This window comes from Orycteropus afer, unplaced genomic scaffold (genome assembly GCF_000298275.1).
Source record: "Orycteropus afer afer isolate SDZICR_OR568_19922 unplaced genomic scaffold, OryAfe1.0 scaffold00035, whole genome shotgun sequence".
In the NCBI taxonomy this organism is placed as follows: domain Eukaryota; kingdom Metazoa; phylum Chordata; class Mammalia; order Tubulidentata; family Orycteropodidae; genus Orycteropus; species Orycteropus afer.
In genome coordinates, this window is record NW_006921622.1 from 14,421,980 (window position 1) to 14,442,685 (window position 20,706).

The 20,706-nt window shown below is 36.3% G+C and overlaps 1 protein-coding gene across 1 annotated transcript in view; it reads right to left on the bottom strand.

The window, feature by feature from the left end:
- ARHGAP21 (Rho GTPase activating protein 21) overlaps positions 1 to 20,706 on the bottom strand; it is a 251,330-nt gene that overhangs the window by 100,925 nt on the left and 129,699 nt on the right. Inside the window, exons 2-3 of the mRNA XM_042780337.1 lie at positions 15,949 to 16,128; positions 10,970 to 10,994 (exon numbers count right to left, since the gene is read on the bottom strand). Of these exons, the coding sequence (XP_042636271.1) occupies positions 10,970 to 10,994; positions 15,949 to 16,128 (205 nt within the window). The remainder of the gene's footprint in view (positions 1 to 10,969; positions 10,995 to 15,948; positions 16,129 to 20,706) is intronic.

Consider the following 20,706-nt stretch of genomic DNA (forward strand, 5'->3'; position numbering starts at 1 on the left):
GTTAATGAATCTTCCTCCAAACCTGATGCATCATTCTTGTTCATATAGCCCAGCTTTTTGGTATCTGCTCAGCATACAGGTTGAATGTATACTGAAAGAATACAAACTTGATGCACACTTGTGTGTGGATTTTAAAACATGCAGTATCTCCTTGTTCTGTTAAAATCTCTTCCTCTTGGTCTATGTATAGGTTCTGCATGAGCACAATTAAGTGTTCCGAAATTCCCATTTTTCACAATGTTATCCATAATTTGTTATGATCCACACAGTCAAATGCCTTTGCATAGTCAATAAAATACAAGTAAACATCTTCTGGTATTCTCTGCTTTCAGCCAAGATTCATCTGATATCAGACATATCCCTCATTCCACACCCTCTTCTGAATCTGGCTTGCTGGCAGTTCCCTATTGATATACTACTATAACCATTTTTTAATTATTTTCAGCACAACTTTATTTGTGTGTGATATTGTTAATATTGTTCAATAACTGTTGGATCACCTTTCTTTGGAATGGGCACAAATATGGCTCTCTTCCACTTACCAGGGAAATATGTATCAAAACCACAATGAGATACTACTCCCACTAGGTTAACTATAATTTTAAAAATATGGAAAATGACAAGTGTTTGTAATGATGTGGAGAAATTTGAACCCTCATATCTTTCTGGCTCAAACGCTGTAGAAAACAGTTTGGCAGTTCTTAAAAAGTTAAACATAGAATTATGACCAAGCAATTCCACTCTAAGGTATCGATTTAAAAGAACCGAGAACAAAGCCTCAAAGAGATACCTGTGTATGTCAATGTTTAACACAGTTTATTATTTTTCACCTGTACTTTTACAATGTTTATTATTATTCATAATAGTCAAAAAGCAGAAACGACTCAAGTGTCCATCAACAGCTAAAGGAATAAACAAAATGAAATATTACTCAGTGTGGTAGCTAAGGTTGTGTGTCAACTTGGCTGGGCCATAGTTTTGAGTGGTTGGGCAGGTGGATGCAGTTATTCCTCATGATGAGATTGTAATCAGTTCCATGGTGGAATCTGCTGTAAACAGCTAAGTAGTTGCCTTCGGGGTATGGCCTGCTTCCAGGATACAGGGAAAAGCTTTGAGAAAGATTTCTAGCTTTTGGCATATCTGGACCCTGCATTTAGCCGAGTCTTGGCCTACTGAGTTGCCTGCTGATCTTGGGATTGCTCCTGGACTTGAATCCGTGGTCTGCTGATCATCCTGGGATTGTGCCATTATCAGCCTCCACAGCCTGCAGCTGCGTGAGTCAGAAAAAGCCTCCAGCTCCAGTGGGCCTGAACAGGAGGCAGAGCTAAAGCCCAAGGTCGAGGGGCCTTCACCCAGCCCCTAGAGCTGGCACTGTGAACTCAGACTTCTAGCCTCCTAAACTGTAAGAGAATAAAGTCCTGTTTGTTAAAGCCATCCTCTTATGGTACTTCTGTTATAGCAGCACTAGAAAACTAAGACACTCAGCAATGAAGAGAAATGAAGTTTTGATACACACTCAACATGGATAAATCTTAAAAACATTATGTTAAGTGAGATACCAAAACCAAAACCAAACTCAATGCCATTGAGTCAGATCCGACTCATAGCAACCTCTCCTTGGGTTTCCAAGGCAGTATCACTATGGAAGTAGATTGCCCAGTCTTCCTTCCGAGGAGTGGCTGGTGGCTTTGAACCGCCAGCCTTCTGGTTAGCAGTCAAATGCCCTAGGCACTATGCTAAGTGATATACAGCTGATACAAAAAGACAAATATTTTATGATACCTCTTATATTAAATGTCTAGAATAGCCAAATTCAGAGAGAAAGAAAGCAAATTGGTGGTTGCCAGACACTGGAGCAAGGGGGGAATGGAGAGTGATGCTTCATGGGCACAGAACTTGAGTGATGAAAATGTTTTGGAACTAGATAACAGTGATGATTACACAACATTGTAAATGTACTAAGTGCCATGAATTATTCACTCTAAAATGGTTAATTTTATATTATATGAATTTCATCTTAGTTTTAAAAAATGTTTTTAAGATTCATCTATATTGGCTATGGGCACTTTGCTGTAAGAAACACCATAATTTTTTTATCTAGTCATATGTTGATGGACATTTGGGTTTCATTTAGTGTTTATTTATTATTAACAAGGAAGCTGTGAACATTCCTGTACAAATAATTTTGTCAACATGTTTTCATTTCCCTTGGGTAAAAAGCTAACCGAAAAACCAAACTCACTGCTGTCGAGTCGACTCGACTCATAGCAACCCCTCCTTGGGTTTCTGAGATGGTATTTCTATGGAAGGAGATTGCCCAATCTTCCCTCTGAGGAATGGCTGGTGGGTTTGAACCACCAGCCTCTGGTTAGCAGTCAAGTTCCTTAGGGACTACCCCACCAAAGCTCCCTGGGTAAATACCTAAGAGTACCCTTATCATTTTATAAAAATAAGTGCAAAACTACCAAAAAAAGTTTTATCAGTCATAAGATGCATAAGTATAAAAAATATAACTGAATCAAAGATAGAATTCATTGTACATACTAAAACCAATGATTATTTATCCTTAAGCATAGGCTCAACAACGTTAAGCCTGTATGACATGTTAATTGTGAAAGTAAAGAACAAAAAGAATATGGAAGAAATGCTGATACTATGTTAGCCAAAATTGTATCTGAAATTTGGATTTGGGATCTTTCACTACTGTTAACATTTCAAAGGAACAGAACTCTTTTTCTTACACTTTTCAAGAGTTACACAGGCATAGGAATTTTCTGAGAGGCCATGGTAAAAATTAAGATAGGAAACGCTGCAAACAGACTGAGTTCAGTACCCAGTTTCACCACTGCTTCTTACCTACACATTCCATGCCTCAGTTTCCTCATCTAAAAAATGGAAGTGATAACAGCTGGTACCATCAGAATATTGTTGTGAGGTTTAATGAGTTAATCCGTGTAAAGTTTTAGAATAGTATCTGGCAAACCGTAAATTAGCCATCACTACCACTACCACCACCACCACCACCACCACCACCATCATCATCATAGTTATTACCTCCTAAAATATCTTTAAAACTAATTAAAAGACATATTAAAGAGGTTGTTGTATTGAACAGCATTAAGAGTTAATAATAATATTCAACTAATTAGTGTATTTACGTAACTACCAGAGAAACCCAAATAGTTGAAACTGTCAACAAAGATGTGCCACTTCAAGGGTTCAGTTAGTACTCCTTCCAAAAGACAACAGAGAAGAGATCCACAGAGCTCAATTAGTATTGCTACGTTTTAATAGCAATGCAAACATGCTTTTAACATCTTACCACCAAACCACAGACCATGGACCTGCTCATAACAAAAATGTCTTCTGCAGCAATTTTTCAGGGTCCTATTTTAGTGTTAAAATATTCTGAGAGATTAGGTTTTCAGCCCATTAATAGAAAGTAAGAGCATAAAATATACTCAATTTTCTCAGCTTTTCAGAACTTCTTTCTTCATTAACTGAATTACATTTTATCTGTAAAAACAGTAGTTACTGTACAGTCTGCCATTAAATAATGAGTTGGACAAATTGGATCTCTCTCTTAGGAATTTGGAAGTGTTATGATGAGAGAGGAAGGCAAAAGAAGACATGGTAAGGGACAATTGTATCTTATACAGAGGTCAGCTCATAAGCAAATTATGTATATTCAACATGAACTGTGAAAATCCTTTAAATCACCCTTAAAATATCAGGGTTTGGGAGATTTTGCTGTTGTTACTGTTACTCTTTGCCTTTAGCACAGTTTCAGGTCCCAGTTCCAGTGTCTGTGAGATCTTGGTACCCTATGGCTCATGACTTAAAATTTGGAGATTCCTTGGTGTTTTGTTAGAATTCACCACATCTTTCTGAACTGGCTTGAGAGAGATCCTATTCATTGCCACTAAAGGAACCCTGACAGGAACATCTGGGCATAGACTACAGTATTCTTTAGTCAGAAACAATTGCAACCATAAGAGGCAAATTTTTACTACTGAAAAAAACTAGAGAATTCCCAATTATGCATTTTTGTTTTGTTTTGTTTTTAAATTAACATGACTGGATATAAATTTTAAAGCCAAAGCAGAATTTCAACAATTATTTTAAAACCTTATCAAAATGATATACACAGTTCAGAACAATGAAAAAGTCCCAATAATGAAAATGAGACAGAATTTACACTCACGAAATAAGTAGGAAAGAAATGACAGTAGTTACTAACATACAATTACTCTTATTTTAATTATTTGTCAATATTTTCTCCAGACACATAAGGGACAACATGATTTCAGCAAGATATCAATTATCCATAAGCAATTATTATCACCGAAATATGTTTTCTATTTAAATGGCTTTTTGTTACAAATACTACATGTATCATAGTACGGAAAACTAATGAATAAGAAGGAAAGATAATTTTAAAAACACAAGACAGTACACATATACAGGATATAACACAACAGAATGGAAAAGTTAAGGCGGATAATCAGAAAATTCAATGGCAAAGAGATTTCACTGAATTGCCAAAAGGAAAGAACACCAAAACAGAACCTTTCAACTATTTCACAGAATTTTGGCATTATAACAGGATCTCTAAGGACTTTAAATAAAATTCTGGCAGTTATTTCCCCTACAATGATTTTAGACTTGACTCTGATTGCTGCCCTGGAGGTCAGAATTCTGTGCGTCATTAAAACAAAATTCTATATAAAAGGATTTCATAATTTCAAAAAGCTTGAAAATATGTTTTAAAAGAAAATGATACTATAAAATAAAAATCGTATATTCAGCTGAATTTAAAAGAATAAGTCATATGCAGTTTGTCTCCTAATAGGCTGTATTCCAGAAACTGATGAGTAAATAACTGTTTAGAAATCAGGAGACTTTTTTTTTTCCATACAGACTATATCCTAATGGTTGATCAGTTCAAATGATATTATGACTCTTGGGGCTCAACTTTCAGCCAAATGATGGACAGGCCTAGAAGGTGAACAATACCAAGGAGGTACACACACAACGAAACAAGATCAAAAGGGCAGCATCTGCTCAGGGATAATGCTCAGAAGGCAGGAAGGGATAGGAAAGAAGGACGAACGGAAATGAGAAACACAGGGAGGAAGTGGGAAGACTGTTGTTGCATGTTGTTGTTGTTATGTGCCGTCGAGTCAGCCCTGACTCATAGTGACCCCTCTTGGGTTGCTGAGGCAGTATCTCTACGGAAGTAGATTGCCCAACCTTCCTTCCGAGGAGTGGCTGGTGGGTTTGAACTGCCAGCCGTCTGGTTAGCAGTCAAGTGCCTTAGGCACTATATGCTACCAAAGCTCCTGTTGTTGCATGTAGGGTTTGCAATCACGTCACAAAATAAAATGTGTATGAACTGTTGAATGGAACATGAATTTTCACTGTAAACTCTCACCCAAATCACAATAAAAAGTTTGAAAAAAAAAACCATAAATGAATGTTTGAAAATGATATCATGAGTACTATATATAAGCTCGGAGACCCTGGGTGGCATAAATGGTTTGCACTGAACTGCTAGCTGAAAGGTTGTACCCAGAGGTGCCTAGGAAGACAGGCCTGGTCATCTGCTTCTGAAAGATCACAGACTTGAAAACTCCATGGAGCAGTTCTACTCTGCACACTTGGGGTTGCTGCGAATTGGTATTGGCTCGAAGGCAACTAACAACAGCAACACACTTAAGCTAAGTAGTTCTCTGTTGACTGTTCTATAACCCCAACTAGCAACTGGGATGACAAAAGCAAATTTAACCCTAGGGGGACAAGGGTAGAATTAAGGCAGGAGGACTAGTACTCCTTATGCTCAGAAAACTTCCCAGGTCCACTGCTAGCAAGGTATTCACAGCTAAGTAACAAGTACAAGGTGTGCAGGGCCCTAAACTTGAAATTCCCATAATCTGTATGTGAATTCTTCATTCTTAGATGTTCACAAATACAGAACTGTCTACAATAACAGTTTCCTTGTTTTTAGCTTCCTCAAAGTAGAGTTCACAGTGTTAATTTTATAATATAATAAATATATCCAACATTTATGTATTAGTTCTTGACTCTACATGTTGTTGTTCTTAAGTGCTGTCAAGATGATTCTGACTCATAGCAACCCTACGTACAACAGAACAGAACAATGCCCTGTCTTGTGCCATCCTCACAATCCTTGCAATGCTTGAGCCCATCATTGCAGTCACTGTGTCAATCCATCTCATTGAGGGTCTTCCCCATTTTCTCTGATCCTCCAATTTACCAAGTATGATATCCTTTTCCAGGGACTGGTCCCTTCTGACCATATGATCAAAGTAGGTGAGATGAAGTCTGGCCATTCTTACTTCTAAGGAGCATTCTAGCTGCATTTCTTCCAGGATAGATTTGTTAGTTCTTCTGGCAGTCCATAGTACCTTCAGTATTATTTGCCAACACCACAGTTTAAAGGCATCAATTCTTCTTCAGTCTTCCTTATTCCCTGTCCAACTTCACATTCATATGAGGTGACTGAAAATGCATGGCTTGGGTTAGGCACACTTTAGTCTTCAAAGTGACATCTTTGCTTCTTAACACTTTAAAGAGGTCTTTTGCAGCAGATTTGCCCAATACAATATGATGTCTGATTTCTTGACAGCCGCTTCCATGAGTGTTAATTGTGGATCCAAGGAAAATGAAATCCTTGACAACTTCAATCTTTTCTCCATTTATAATGATGTTGCTTATTGGTCTAGTTGTGAGGATTTTTGCCTTTCTTTATATTGAGGGGTAATCCATACTGAAGACTGTAGTGTTTGATCTTCATCAGTAAAAGCTTCAAGTCCTCTTCATTTTTGGCAAGCAAGTATGCATATGCAGTTGAGTCATCTGATATGCAGATTATAAAAGTAAAATTATTTAATAGACAAAATTATTTTCAAAACAAAATTAAAGAAATGAAGAAGACTTAAAAATAAGTCAAGAGAAGTTAAGATGGCAGAGTTAGACATGCCTAATTTGAAAGTCCAGCTCTGTCACTTATTAGCTGTGTGATCTTGGACAAGTTATTTTACCTCCTTTTCAGCCTCAGTTTCCCAATCCATAAATTGGGAATCTTATCACCTACCTCACAAAGTCTAGTGAGGATTAAATAGGATCATAACATATAGCATGATGCCTGGTGGATTACATCTTCAATAATATGCTAATTTCTACCACTTTAAAAAAAATCAAGCAGTTCTCCTTCCATGTATATTATAAACCAATTTCTTCAGGTACTCTCATACCTTATCTCATTTTTCTTCTTGGGGAAAAAAAGGAAAGATCTTCTGGACTTCATAAATACCTTACCCCGATGAACTGTTTTGTAGGAAGTAAAGTACTTGAGTTTTTACTTTTCCCTTATTTTAAAGACTTAGTTTTATGTATTTCTTACAATTTCCCTATAAGTCATTTAAAATATTAAGTTTTTGTTTACCTAGCTTATAGTTACCTTCTGATGTTAACTTTTTACATTTCAATCATTTACTGTCTTCACTGACATTTTTTCTTTTAATCATCTTATCTCCTATTTGTTATTATTTTAACTCTATCTTTTCTTAAAATATAATCTTTTTCTTACTTATGGATTATTCTTTAATCAACAACATGCAACACCAGCATGGGATATGTAGTTTTGAATATCTACTCTTCTAAATGATCTGAATATTATCACTAGATCAAGCAAGACTTCCAGAGACCTTGGACCATACTGTTTTAATACCCATCACTTTAAACAGAGGTTTCTCAACCTTAGCACACTGACATTTTGGGTCAAATAATTCTTCGCTGTGGAGGCTGTCCTGTATATTAGATGATGTGGAGCAGCATCCCTGGCCTCTCCCTACTAAATGCCGGTAGTGCATCCTCCTCCCAGCTGTCACAGTCAAAATGTTCTAGATATTGCCCTATGTCCCTCAGGGAGCAAAATCATTTCCAGTTGCAAAGCAATGCTGTAAAAATTGAATGGGACCCTTTAAAAAAGAGTCATATGAAGGGATGGTGTAGAGGATATTACTGATTACACTACTCTTTATCTTCCACTGTGAGGGCCCACAGGAGAAATCTGTCTTGGACTTCAGTGCAAATGCAATGTTATCTTCTTATGGATAATGTGAATCTTAACTAATCATATTTTCACCTTTTCTTTGACTACTAGAAATTTCAAAGCAAATTTAATAAACATGTAAGACCTACAGCATGCATTTAAGTGTATTAATTCTCTCCAAGGTCAGTTTAATTCATTTTTTTACCATGAACTTTTAAGAATTATTTCTTTATCTGACCATAATAAAAGTATTTTTGCATGTGGACACAAATCCTTTTTTGAATGAGGTTTAAAATAGTAAATAAAAATGGTTTCTAAACTGTAATTTTCTCCAGAAGTTCACACCCCTTTGTCCCACTTATCACTCCTCTCAAAGTCTCCTACTAGATTTCAATCTTCTAGTTTTCCCTCACAAATGATTTAGTCTACTTTGTCTAGCAAAGGATATAACTAAATCCATTCATTTTACAAAGTTCTGGGCTCAGAGGTACAAGGCTTTTCTACCAGATATATAATTATCTGTATGAAGTTTATAATTATATCCTCCAACATTTATTGGAAGTATATGAGATTCTAAATGCTGCATGTCCAGTAGCCTGCCCAGGCATCAGTATATCACTCTGTGTGGGATGATGGGAGGAGAGCAGACCAGTATTTTCTTTTCTCTTGTTGATGCCGGCTTTGTAAGCTTCCCTCTCCTTAGTAAAGCCTATTTCTAACCCATGCCAAGTCACATTTGGATGACATTCTGAATCCTAGTGCATAACAGATGGTGATATAGGAATGGCTCATCCTGTGAAACAGTGTCAACTACGAGGGACCTACTTGTCCCTACACTATAGCATTACTTTTGATCGTGCTGAAAGAAATAATTTTTTCTCATTCTAAACTATTCTAAGACCTCAAATCAGATTGACAAGATATAGTATTATATTATACAGATCCATCAACAGGTGAGTAGATAAACAAATGTGGCATATTCATACAAAGTACCCATACATAAAATATGGTAACCTCAAAAATATTACACTAAGCAAATGATACAAAAGAGTACATCTATATTGTATTACTCCAGTTATAAGAAATTCTAGAAGAAGCATAAAACTAATCTACAGAGACTAAAGTAGATTAGTGATTGGCTAGGGCTGGTGGAGTGCTGGCTTCAAAAGGGCACAAAGAACTTTATAGAATGATGGAAAGGTTATTTTTGTTCTAATTTCTTTATTGGAATGATGTTTTCACAGGTTATGCATTTGTCAAAACTCACCACACTATACACTTAACTTGGGTGCAAATACAGTATTGCTAAAAATTCATAACCTTGAACGAGTGATGAGAAAACACGAGACAGCCAAATTGCGGGACAGTACACAAAATAACTGACCAGTTCTCTTCAAAAAAGGAGCTCTGGTAGCATAGTGTCTAAGGCACTTGACTGCTAACCAGAAGGCTGGCGGTTCAAACCCACCAGCCACTCCTCGGAAGGAAGATGGGGCAAGCTACTTCCATAGTGATACTGCCTCGGAAACCCAAGGAGGGGTCGCTATGAGTTGGGTCCGACTTGATGGCACATAACAACAACAACAACTCTTCAAAAGTATCGAGGTCATGAAATATAAGAAAAGACTGAGGAACTGTCACAGACTAGAGGGAGACTTTGGGAATATGACAACTCAATGTAGTGTGAGATCCTAGAACAGAAAAGGATGTTAGTAGAAAAAACGAAGTCTGCAGTTTAGACACTAGTATCGTACCAATGATAATTTCTTAGTTTTTGTTAGTTGTACTCTAAACCAAACTCACTGCCATTGAGCCAATTCTACTCATAGCAAGCCGCACTGCATTTCCAAGGCCACAAATCTTTATGGAAGTAGACTGCCTCATCTTTCTCACGTGGAGCAGCTGATTAGGTTTGAACCACTGACTTTCTGGTTAGCAACCAAATGTCTTATCCACTATACCACCAGAGCTCCTTACAATTGTACTGTAGTTACGTGAATTTTTAACATCAAGGAAAGGTGAATGAAGGGCATATAGAAATAAAAATTTTTCGAAATGGGTAAAATTTATTGTTTAATTATTACCTCAATTAGAGTTTATTTAAAATTTAAAAAATAAAACAAAAACATATGGGAATTATTAAGAAGTAGCTCTATCCCCATGGTGCCCTATTGGTGCAATGGCTAAGTGTTCAGCTGCTAACTAAAGGCTGGAGGTTCTACACCATCAGTGTCTTTGCAGCAAAAAAAAAAAAAAAAAAAAAAAAACACCTGGAGATCTGCTTCCAAAAAGATTATACCCTAGGAATCCTTATGGAGCTGTTCTACTCTTGTCCTATGAGGGACTTGACTAGAAGGCACATAACAACAACTCAATAAATCTAGTGATAAAACACCCAACATTCTTTACTGAAAGCATTCTTATATTTAAATAGAAAGATGAAGGTCGGCAATTCAAACCCACCAGCTGTTCCGTGGGAAAAAGATGAGTAACCTACTTCAGTAAAGATTTACAGTCTCGGAAACCCAGTGAGGGTTGCTATGAGTCAGAATCAATTTGATGGCAGTGGGTTTGTTTGCTTTTTTTATTTTATTAATTAAAATGAAAATCTCAAAATTACTTTCCTCAGAATCATAATGATATATTTCTCACATAAATGCTAATAGCTATTAACAATAAAAGTATTACATGTTCAAACAGAGAGGAGACAACAGAATTCATAAAAATTGTAAAGTCCACATTATAAAATATTTCATATCTGTGACTCTCACGCCTCAGAACAGTTACATATCTGGAGTCCAGAAACTATATTATCTCATTTACATTCATTAAAGAATAGAAAGATATGGATAGAAAAACAATCAAAGAAAAATTAAAATGTTTACAGCATACCTCCTCTGTTTCCATTCTCTTCATCCTACAAAATAAAAACATATACATACATATGAATACATATTTTAAAAGTCTGATCAAATCACAGTAAGCCTCAATTCAATCCAAATCACTCTCTAAAAATTTGCTAATTTACACTCTCACAAATGATACCTTTTGTCCACACTCTTGTTCACAATGGTTGTTGTAAATCTTATAAATCTTTGGAACTTTAGTAGGCAAATAATAGTACCCCACAGTTTTACATTTATTTAATTATAGGTCATGTTTAGTAGTTTGTCCTGTGTTTTTTGGCAATGTGTATTTCTTCTTCTGTGACTCATCCATTCATGATCTTTCCTTTACTTATTTGTAATCATTGTATGTATGTATGAACATTAATCTTTCACCACAAGTATGAATTATCTGCACAGATCACTGTTTATCATTTGACTTCATAGTGTTTTTGTTTTCACTTTTTTTGCTGTGTATCATTATGTGGTCATTTTTATTAATCTATTCATCATTTGTGGATTCGCATTTTTTATCAAGCTTACAGGGAGCTCTGATGGCACAGTGCCTAAAGCATTTGACTGCTAACCAGAAGGCTGGCAGTTCAAACCCACCAGCCACTCCTTGGAAGGAAGGTTGGGCAATCTACTTCCACGGAGATAAACCAAAAAAAACCAAACTCACTGCCATAGAGTTGGATCAGAATCATAGTGACCCCTCCTTAGGCTTCCGAGGCAGTATCACTATGGAAGTAGATTGCCCAACCTTCCTTCCGAGGAGTGGCTGGTGGGTTTGAACCGCCATCCTTCTGGTTAGCAGTCAAATGCCTTAGGCACTACACCACCAGAGCTCCCATCCATAGAGATATGGCCTTAGAACCCCAAGGAGGGGTCACTATGAGTCGGAAACAACTTGATGGCAGTGAGTTTGTTTTGTTTTTTTAATCAAGCTTACAAAACCCTTCCTCTCACCAAGACTGTAAAAATACTTATATTTTCTTTCAGCATTTTTATGATTTCAAACTAAATATGTATACTTTTAATGTATCTCTTATTAATTTTAGTAAAAGAAATAAGGGAGGGATCCTACTAAATTTTTCCCTCCTCACAAATAGTTAGCTAAATGTCCCAACACAGTATGTAAAATTATTTATTTATTTATTTTACCTTTTTAAAACTTTTATCTTTTTTAAACCTGTATTGTTTGTAAACTAAATATGTGATGTTAACAAATGAATTTTACACATATGTGAAATTTACTCCTTTACATGTCAAAATTTAATTCTACTCATTTTATGAAAATCATTCCCTTCCCTTCTTGAACTCTGATAAATGTATTTTAAATTTTTCTCACTAACTCTAAGTCATTCACTCATTGACCAAATAAATACTCTGTGCTAGCTGCTTGGGATCCATCCATGAGCAAAACAAAGATCCTTGCTCTATGAAGCTTATTATTTAGTGGAGGAGGTAGGCAACAAATAGTAAAAACTATATAACAAAGTAAAATATATTAAAAGGAAATAAGTACCATGGGAAAAAAAAAAAAGTAAAAGTAAGCCAGGGTAAAGGGGGTTGGGAGTACTTGCAGGGGAGGCAGTGCAGCATTAAAAATGGTGGCCAGTGTAGCCTCATTATGAAACTGCCACTTAAAGACTTGAAGAAGGTAAGGGAGGTAGACATGTGGATATCAGGAGTAAGAAAACACATGGATATCAGGAGGAAGAAACTTATAACCACAAGGAGTAGCTAGTGCAAAGGTTCTCAAGCATATGCTTGGCACATTCCAGCAAGGAAACCAGTATGACCAAAGCCAAATGAGTGACAGCGAGGTGAGCAGGAGATGGGTTAGAGAGGTAATGGTGAGGAGAAGTCATATAAGGCCTTGTATTCCAGGTGAAATGAGGGACTTCTTATGTGAGATTTTAAGCAGTGTGATGTGATTTATGTTTTAGTACAATCACTCTGGCTTCTGAGCTGAGAACAGACTCAAAGGAAGCAAGAGTAAAGTTAGGGAAACCAGTTAGGAAGCTAATTGTAGTAATCCTGGCAAAAGAGTATGGTGAGGAGAACTAGTGATAGCAGTGGGAACAGAAAAAGGTGGTCAGATTCTCCACATATTTTGAAGTCAACAGGATTTCTTGAGGGGCTGAGTGTGGAATGTGAGAGAAAGACAAGTTCAAGGAGGACTCTAAGTTTTGACCTAAGGAACTATAAGGATGGAATTATCATTAACAGAGATGGAAAAGCTATAAGTGTACACAATTTAGGGAGAAACACATCAGGAGTTCACCTTGGACATATTGAGAGTGAGGTGTCTATTAGAGCTATTCAAGTAGAGTTATTGAGTTGACAGTTGTATAGGTAAATCTAGAACTCTGGAGAGAGGGCCAGGCTGTGGTCACTTAGTGTACTATACTTTAATAGAATGATGCCCTTAGGGGCTACTATAAGACCCAAAGCTATCTTTATATAAAGTAATTGGCTCCAAATTGCTATACATTTAAGTTCTTGAGTTCAGTTTTGAAGTTTGCTTATCTGTTTGGTTTACCCTTGCTGCCATGTTGTCTACCTCTAGCTAGAAAATTAAAAAAGCAAAACTAGTATATAAAATACATTTATTCAAATGTTTTTTGAGCTTCTACAATATGGAAACCACCATTACTATATAAAGAAAAAAAAGACATTTAGTGGAAGGCCTGATCATTTATTATGTAATTTTTGACCTTTAGTTTGGCCGCCCAAATTTTTATTTTCTCCTTTTCACTCTAGCTATGAGTACCGTTTTGAGACTGATAAGGTCTCAGGTAATAACCTACTACTAATAAAGACACTGTTATGTTAATTGTACATTTTCTAAAAGTTATACAATATTAAATTTTTTAAAAATTCCTTTGAACTTTTAAGACACCCTACAGGCCTGGAACTGAACTCACCCCATAGAACAACTTTCAGCCTAACAGTAGACAGCCCTATAAGGTGAGCAATAACATCAGAGAGGAATGTACTCCATAGTACAATCAACTATACAAGACCAAAGGGCAACATCTGCCTAGGGACAAAGCTCAGAAGGCAAGAAGGGACAGGAAACAAGGACAAAAGGAAACGGTAAACACAGAGAGGAAGTGGGAAGAATGTTGTTACACTCTGAGAATTGCCATCGATGTCAAATAACAAAATGTGTACCAATTGTTGAATGTGAAAGTAATTTGCTCTGTAAACTTTCACCCAAACCACAATAGTTTTTTTTTAAAAATTCCTTTAGAGTGAATTACATTTTTTTTTAAAATTCGTAATTGTATAGGAAAAGATTTCAATATATATTTTCCATGTAAACTTAAAAGACTGAGACTGATTTTGCAGGAACATCTGCATTAACAGCCAAAATTTATTGTGCAATTACTATACATTAATTCCTGTGCTAAATGTTCGATACATATGATATATTTAATCATCATAATGACATGTGAGGAAGGTGCTGTTACTGTCTGGTAGGTGACTTAACCAAAGTCACAGAGCTAACCTGGGGCAGAATTAGGACTCAAACATAGGTTCTTTTGATGTCAGTGACTATGCTATTAACAATTATGCTGTGGTGTTAAAATTACTAGAAAATACTTTCTAATACTAATATTTTTTTACCTGTGTTTCATAAAATTATAGAAATTATACTACCTATTATTCACCATGATCCAAAGCTTTTATTAAAAACAAAACAAAAGGAATTCAGTCCTAAAATATAATTAAAGGTGACTCATAAATTATCAAGCACTCTCTTATGTGACCTAATATATAAGCCATGCTATTTTAAACCTTTTAAGATCAAGTTGATTCTCAGAGAATTCAGTTCAGTAGTTTTATAGACATTTTCAGGAAACCTAAACTGATAAATTTTAATTTCAAAAGCAGTAATTAAAAATAATAATACTTAAAAACTATTCAGTGCTTAGAAAAGCATATTCTATACAACATTTTGCTGGAAAGATATTAACAAATATATAATAAAAAGAATGTGGTGTCTAAAACAATTTGACACTACTTTTTAAAAGACCATTCTAGATTTATAGATACTTAGAATTAGAAAAATCTTTATGGAGCAGTTCTACCCTGTCCTATAGGGTCAGTATGAGTCGATACCAACTTGACAGAAATAGGTATGGGTTCTAACCTTCTAGTCCAGTTCCCTCAAATTAAGATGGAAAATTGGAGGGCAAAAGAAGTTAAGTGGTTTGGCCAAGTTCTACCAACTCTTCTGAATACTGTTCCTTTCATTATTGTCTGTGTAATAGCTCATGTTGACCAAGTTCAAATTCCAGGACCACCACTTATCCTTTATATGACCCAGAGTAGTTTCCATATGCAGCTGTTAATACTATCTGCTCCATAGGATTTTTGTGTGAATTAAGTGAGAAAATGTTCACAAAGTATAGAAAAGAACACAAAGCAAGTATTTAATGTGTCAGCTACTATTACAATTATTCCATGTGGCCTCTCATTAGATGATGTTTCTATACACTAAAGAATATTCATGTAATTCATTCTAGTGAGAAGCTGTGTCTTTAGATTCTAGCATTCCATCATAACACATATCTAAAAGTTAAGTACTTTTCTAATCCCAACACCTTTGATAACTGTCAGAATATTTTAATGAACTATTTCCTCTGCACACTCTGCCCAGGAAACTCATCACCTTTCTAGACAGTAACAAAACAACTGCATGTTAGAAAAACAAGTAGAACAAAGCCTAAAATTAGAAAAACAGGTTTAGAACTCAGAATCAGCATGACATGTTAGAGAAGATTAATGTTTTTGTTTTAAAAAGTAGAAAAATATCCAAGAAAAGAAAAAGAATATAGTAAGAAATGCAAATATAATTATTTTAAAGTAGAAAATAGCTAAGAGAGGAAGGTAAAAGGAGACAAGAAGGAAACAGAAGGCGCTTTTTTTCTTTCTTTCTTTCTTTCAAGTTACTTTAATTATTTCTCTTACCTTATATGAAAATTGAATTGCAGACTCTGGGGGATAAACAATAAAATGCCTTAATGTAAAACCAAAGCCTTGAGATGTTCTTTTCAACATAACTGTTTTGGGACCTGGCCAGGAGAATGTTTCATCTTCGGATGGTGATACAGTTTCACTTTGTTCTTTTCCATCTTTATTTTTCGATACCTAAAATGAAAAGATATTTAAAAGTTAACTACACAATATACTTCTTAAGTTGGAAAAAACTTTATATAAAAATATAGTACCTAAATGCAGATATGAACTTAATGAAGGAAAACAACCATATTCTGATGTATGTATTACATGTATTTCAACATATCATGCAGATCATCAAAGACCAATTTTTTTCCCCCAGGAATGGATATTAGAAAAATTAACAATCAGAAACATAAAACAATTCTTGGAAATTAGAAATATTCTGGCTAAAGTTAAAGTGCAATGGAAAGGACGGAAGATAACATCCGGGAAATCTCTCAGAGCACAAGGGACTAGGGATCAGAAACTATGAAAGAGGAGGCCATGGAACTCTAAGGAACAAGACTAAAACTTATCAGATAGTCTAAAGGATGTTTGAAAATAACAGAAAAGGCCTCCAAAGTTCTGAAAACAAATTCAGCATTCACACAGATAATCCTTCTAATATTCTGGCCTTACAGTTCTTTGGGGAGCTCTGGTGGTGTAGTGCCTAAGGCATTTGTCTGCTAACCAGAAGGCTGATGGTTCAAATCCACCAGCCACTCCTTAGAAGGAAGGTTGATGGCAGTGCAATACATTTTTGGGTTTTTTTTTTTTTGCATTACAGTTCTTTGACCTCCTCCCCTTCACTCACAACTTTTTCCTGGTCATGACAAAAACCCCTTTATAATCTCAAATCAAGGATCTCATTCTGGAGCCACCACCTACTACTTTTCAATTTGTTCCCTCTAGTACCTTAATCCTTACAATTCTCCGATTTGGGACTGATATTCATTGATCCAACCACCCTTTCCCTGCCACTCACTGCTCTTCTGTCCTTATTTCCCTCTTAAACTAACTTCAATTCACTCCTTTGCCCTTCTCTCATTTCCTCAAAGTTGTCTGGCAAATCTTAACCCTGGGTAAACCCAACCTATTTACTTTAGGTCTGCACCTATGCAGCTGGATGAAAAATAAAAACTAAGGTGACTTGTTTTCATGGCCAATAACATAAGAGAAAACAGAAGCAATAAGATGAAAACTTAGTCACCCGCCACTTCTACCCACCTGCCTGCAGCTGTGTCCATTGTCTCCTGTTTCCCTCCCATCACAATGGATGAACCATGCACTCATCCAAAATCCCACCATTTGAGTACTAGATCCCATTCCTTTGTGTATTCAAAGATATGTGCCAGTAATTCTCTCCTCTCTTTTGCACTATTTTCTCTTTACTAAATCATCCCAATTAGCACACACACACATCTCGTAATTTCTCTAACCTTAAAAAAAAAAAATTCTCTTGACCACAGCCCTCTCCAGCTACCACTTTGTTTCTCTCCAAAGCAATCCTTGAAAGTTGTCTATACTTGCAGTCTCCAATTCTTTTCTTTCTATTCTCTCTTGAACTTTCTTAAACTAGGCTTTTGTCTCAAACTCCCTGAAATTGCTTGTGTCAAAGTCACCAATGACTTCCATATTATTAAACTGAACGTTCAGTTCTCAATTCTCATCTTAAGTGACCCATCAGCTAGGAGAAAGATTACTCCCTTGTTGAAAAAATTTCTTCACTTGGCTTCCAGGACCCACACTGTTTTGCCTCCTAACTCATCTGCTAGACCTCTGACCTTGGAATACCAGGGTTTTAGTTTGTGCACTTCTCTATCTATAGTCTGTTTTTGGTGATTTAATTCTGTGTCGTCCCTGGGTGGTACAAATGGCTAAGTGCTGGACCATAATCAAACCCACCCAGAGGTGCCTTGGAAGACAGGACTGAAAATCATATGGAGCAGTTCTAAAATGCACACATGGGATTGCCATGAGTCAGAACTGACTCAATGACAACTAACAATAACATAAGCAAATGGCTCAAATTCTTATCTCTAGCCCCAAAATCTTCCCAATGTAATAGGTATCTCAAACTTAACATATGTGCATCACTGGTGGCGTTCTGTATTAAATTACTGAATTTTTACACAAATAATACACATATTCTACTTTTTTCTTTTTTGCCAACTGCACCCTCCTCCCCCATAGGAGTATCTTCTACTGTCAGTGCTGGCCTGCAGGGGGCAGACAGCACTGAGCTTCTTAGAGAAACTGGTGTTTCTCAGTTCTCTCAGAACCTGTGTCTTTTGCTTTGGTAAATGGAGTGTCCTCTGGGCTCTCCTGAAGATCACGGTTGTTGTTGTTGTTGTCGTTATGTGCCATCGAGTCGGACCCAACTCATAGTGACCCCTCCTTGAGTTTCCAAGGCTATCACTACGGAAGTAGATTGGCCAACCTTCCTTCTGAGGAGTGGCTGGTGGGTTTGAACCGCCAGCCTTCTGGTTAGCAATCAAGTGCCTTAGCCACTACACTACCAAAGCTCCTAAGGAACACAGTTAGCTAGATGGTTTTCTGGTCTTATGTAATAGACCCATCCCTAGTACTTTAAACCTTTAGATTCCTCTTCCACAGCTGGCCCTAGCAGTTCTGGCATCCCCACTTCATTTAAAATGAAATACCGCTTTTTCGAAGGTTCCATCCTAGTGTAGTATACTTGAACCTGTATGAAGCCCGTGTCTCAGAATTAAACTGTGTCTTGTAAAAATGTCCCCAACTCAACAGCTTTATTCATCTTTCTATTCTACTCCCCTTGAATTAACATGCTCAGAACCACACCCAACTGTACTATCGCTTATCTACTATATGTAGCCAGGTCTTGTAGTTGCTTTAGCATATAATCCCTTTCTCTTTTCTTTACCCAGGTCTTGTTTTGCAGCTTTATTAGGTGGGACCAGAGCAGCTTTTAGCGTAGGGCTAATTTTGCTTCCATAAAGATTACAGAAAGGCATATTGAGCTTACAAAAATATTTCTCATGGGGAGAGCGCACTGTTGGCAAAAAATAAAAATACAACAACACACAGAACATATGAGTTAACTGTGTAAAAATAGAGTAAAACTCCAAGCTCATTTCAGTAATTCTGAAATGTTACCTTTATCAAATGACAAATACTTGAATATGCTTGACTCTATTTTTAATTATGCTTCACCAATGAGTCTGTCTATTCCTCTATATTAAATTGGTTTAAATGGAAGTGTTAAAATTTAAAAATGTTCCTGAATGAAATTTTTACATGATAAAATATTTTATAATACAAAAAATAAAGTAAGAGAGGTCTAAACTCCTATAGTTTCTGATCATATAGTCAATATTTGGGCTGCTACTAGTTAGCTATTCATTAATCTTATTTTCTATTCTTCTGGAAATACAGCTAGATAGTAACATTTCCCAGTCAAATTTGTAATGGGGTAGCCATGTGATTCAGTTCTACCTAGTGGAATATGAATGAGAGTAATATGCAATATACAGAAACAAGCAATAGTGCCTAAGGCATTTGACTGCTAACCAGAAGGCTGGCAGTTCAAACCCACCAGCCACTCCTCAGAAGGAAGGTTGGGCAATCTACTTCCATAGTGATATCACCTCGGAAACCCAAGAAGGGGTCACTATGAGTCGGAGATGACTCGGCAGGCACATAACAACAGCAAAAAAAGCAGTAAACAAATGGAAATTGGAAAAAAAAAAAATCATTTACAACAGCATTACAAAAAAATGAAATACTTAGGGATAAATGTGACAAAAGATTTTTAAGGCCTGTAAATATCTAAAACACTGGTGAGAAATATCAAAGAATTCCTCAATAAGTGGAGAGCAATACTACATTCATGATTCAGAAGACCAAGTATTGTTAAGATGCCAACTTTTGCCAAATTGATCTACAGGGTAGACAAAAGCCCAGCAGATTTTTGTGTAGAAGGGACAGGCTGTTTCTAAAATTCACTTTTAAATCCAAAGCACCAAAACAATATTGGGGGGAGGGGGGAGTATTTACACTACAAGACTCCAAAGCTTGTTATAAATTTACAATAATCAAGACAGTTATGGCACTGGCATCAAGATAGCAGATAGATTAATAGAACAGAATGGAGACATGCTACCATGTGAAGCAGCCATTCTACTCCTAGGTATCTATTTGAGGAAAATGAACTCATAAGTCAGTACTGTACACTACAAATACTTATACTCACAAATAAACCTGGAATAATTGTCTATCCCTATGCAAAAAAAAAAAAAAAAGCTTTAATCTATAACTCATATAACAGAAAAATTAACTCAAAACGATAATAGATAAGTTCTAAAAGAAAATCTTTGTGAACTAAGGTTAGGCTAAGATTTCTTAATATATGACACTAAAACCATGATCCATAAAAGAAGAAAGAAAAAGAAAAAAAAAAAGAAAGGTAAGTGGGACTTATCAAAATGAAAAATTACTGCTCTCTGAGACATGCTGTTAAGACAATGAAAAGGCAAAGCCACAGACTGGGAGAATATATTATGATTATGTTTTGAGCAGGCAATCTGTTGAAAAGGAGTTTCCCTAGGGGTGTGGCCTGCTTCCAGTATATCCAAGGACATCCTGGGAAGAGAGACATTCTTCTGTGGATCGGGATTCTGTTGTGCTGCCTACAACTGTCCATGAGTGAACAGTCCACCATTTGGCCTGGAGATCTTGGATTCATCATTC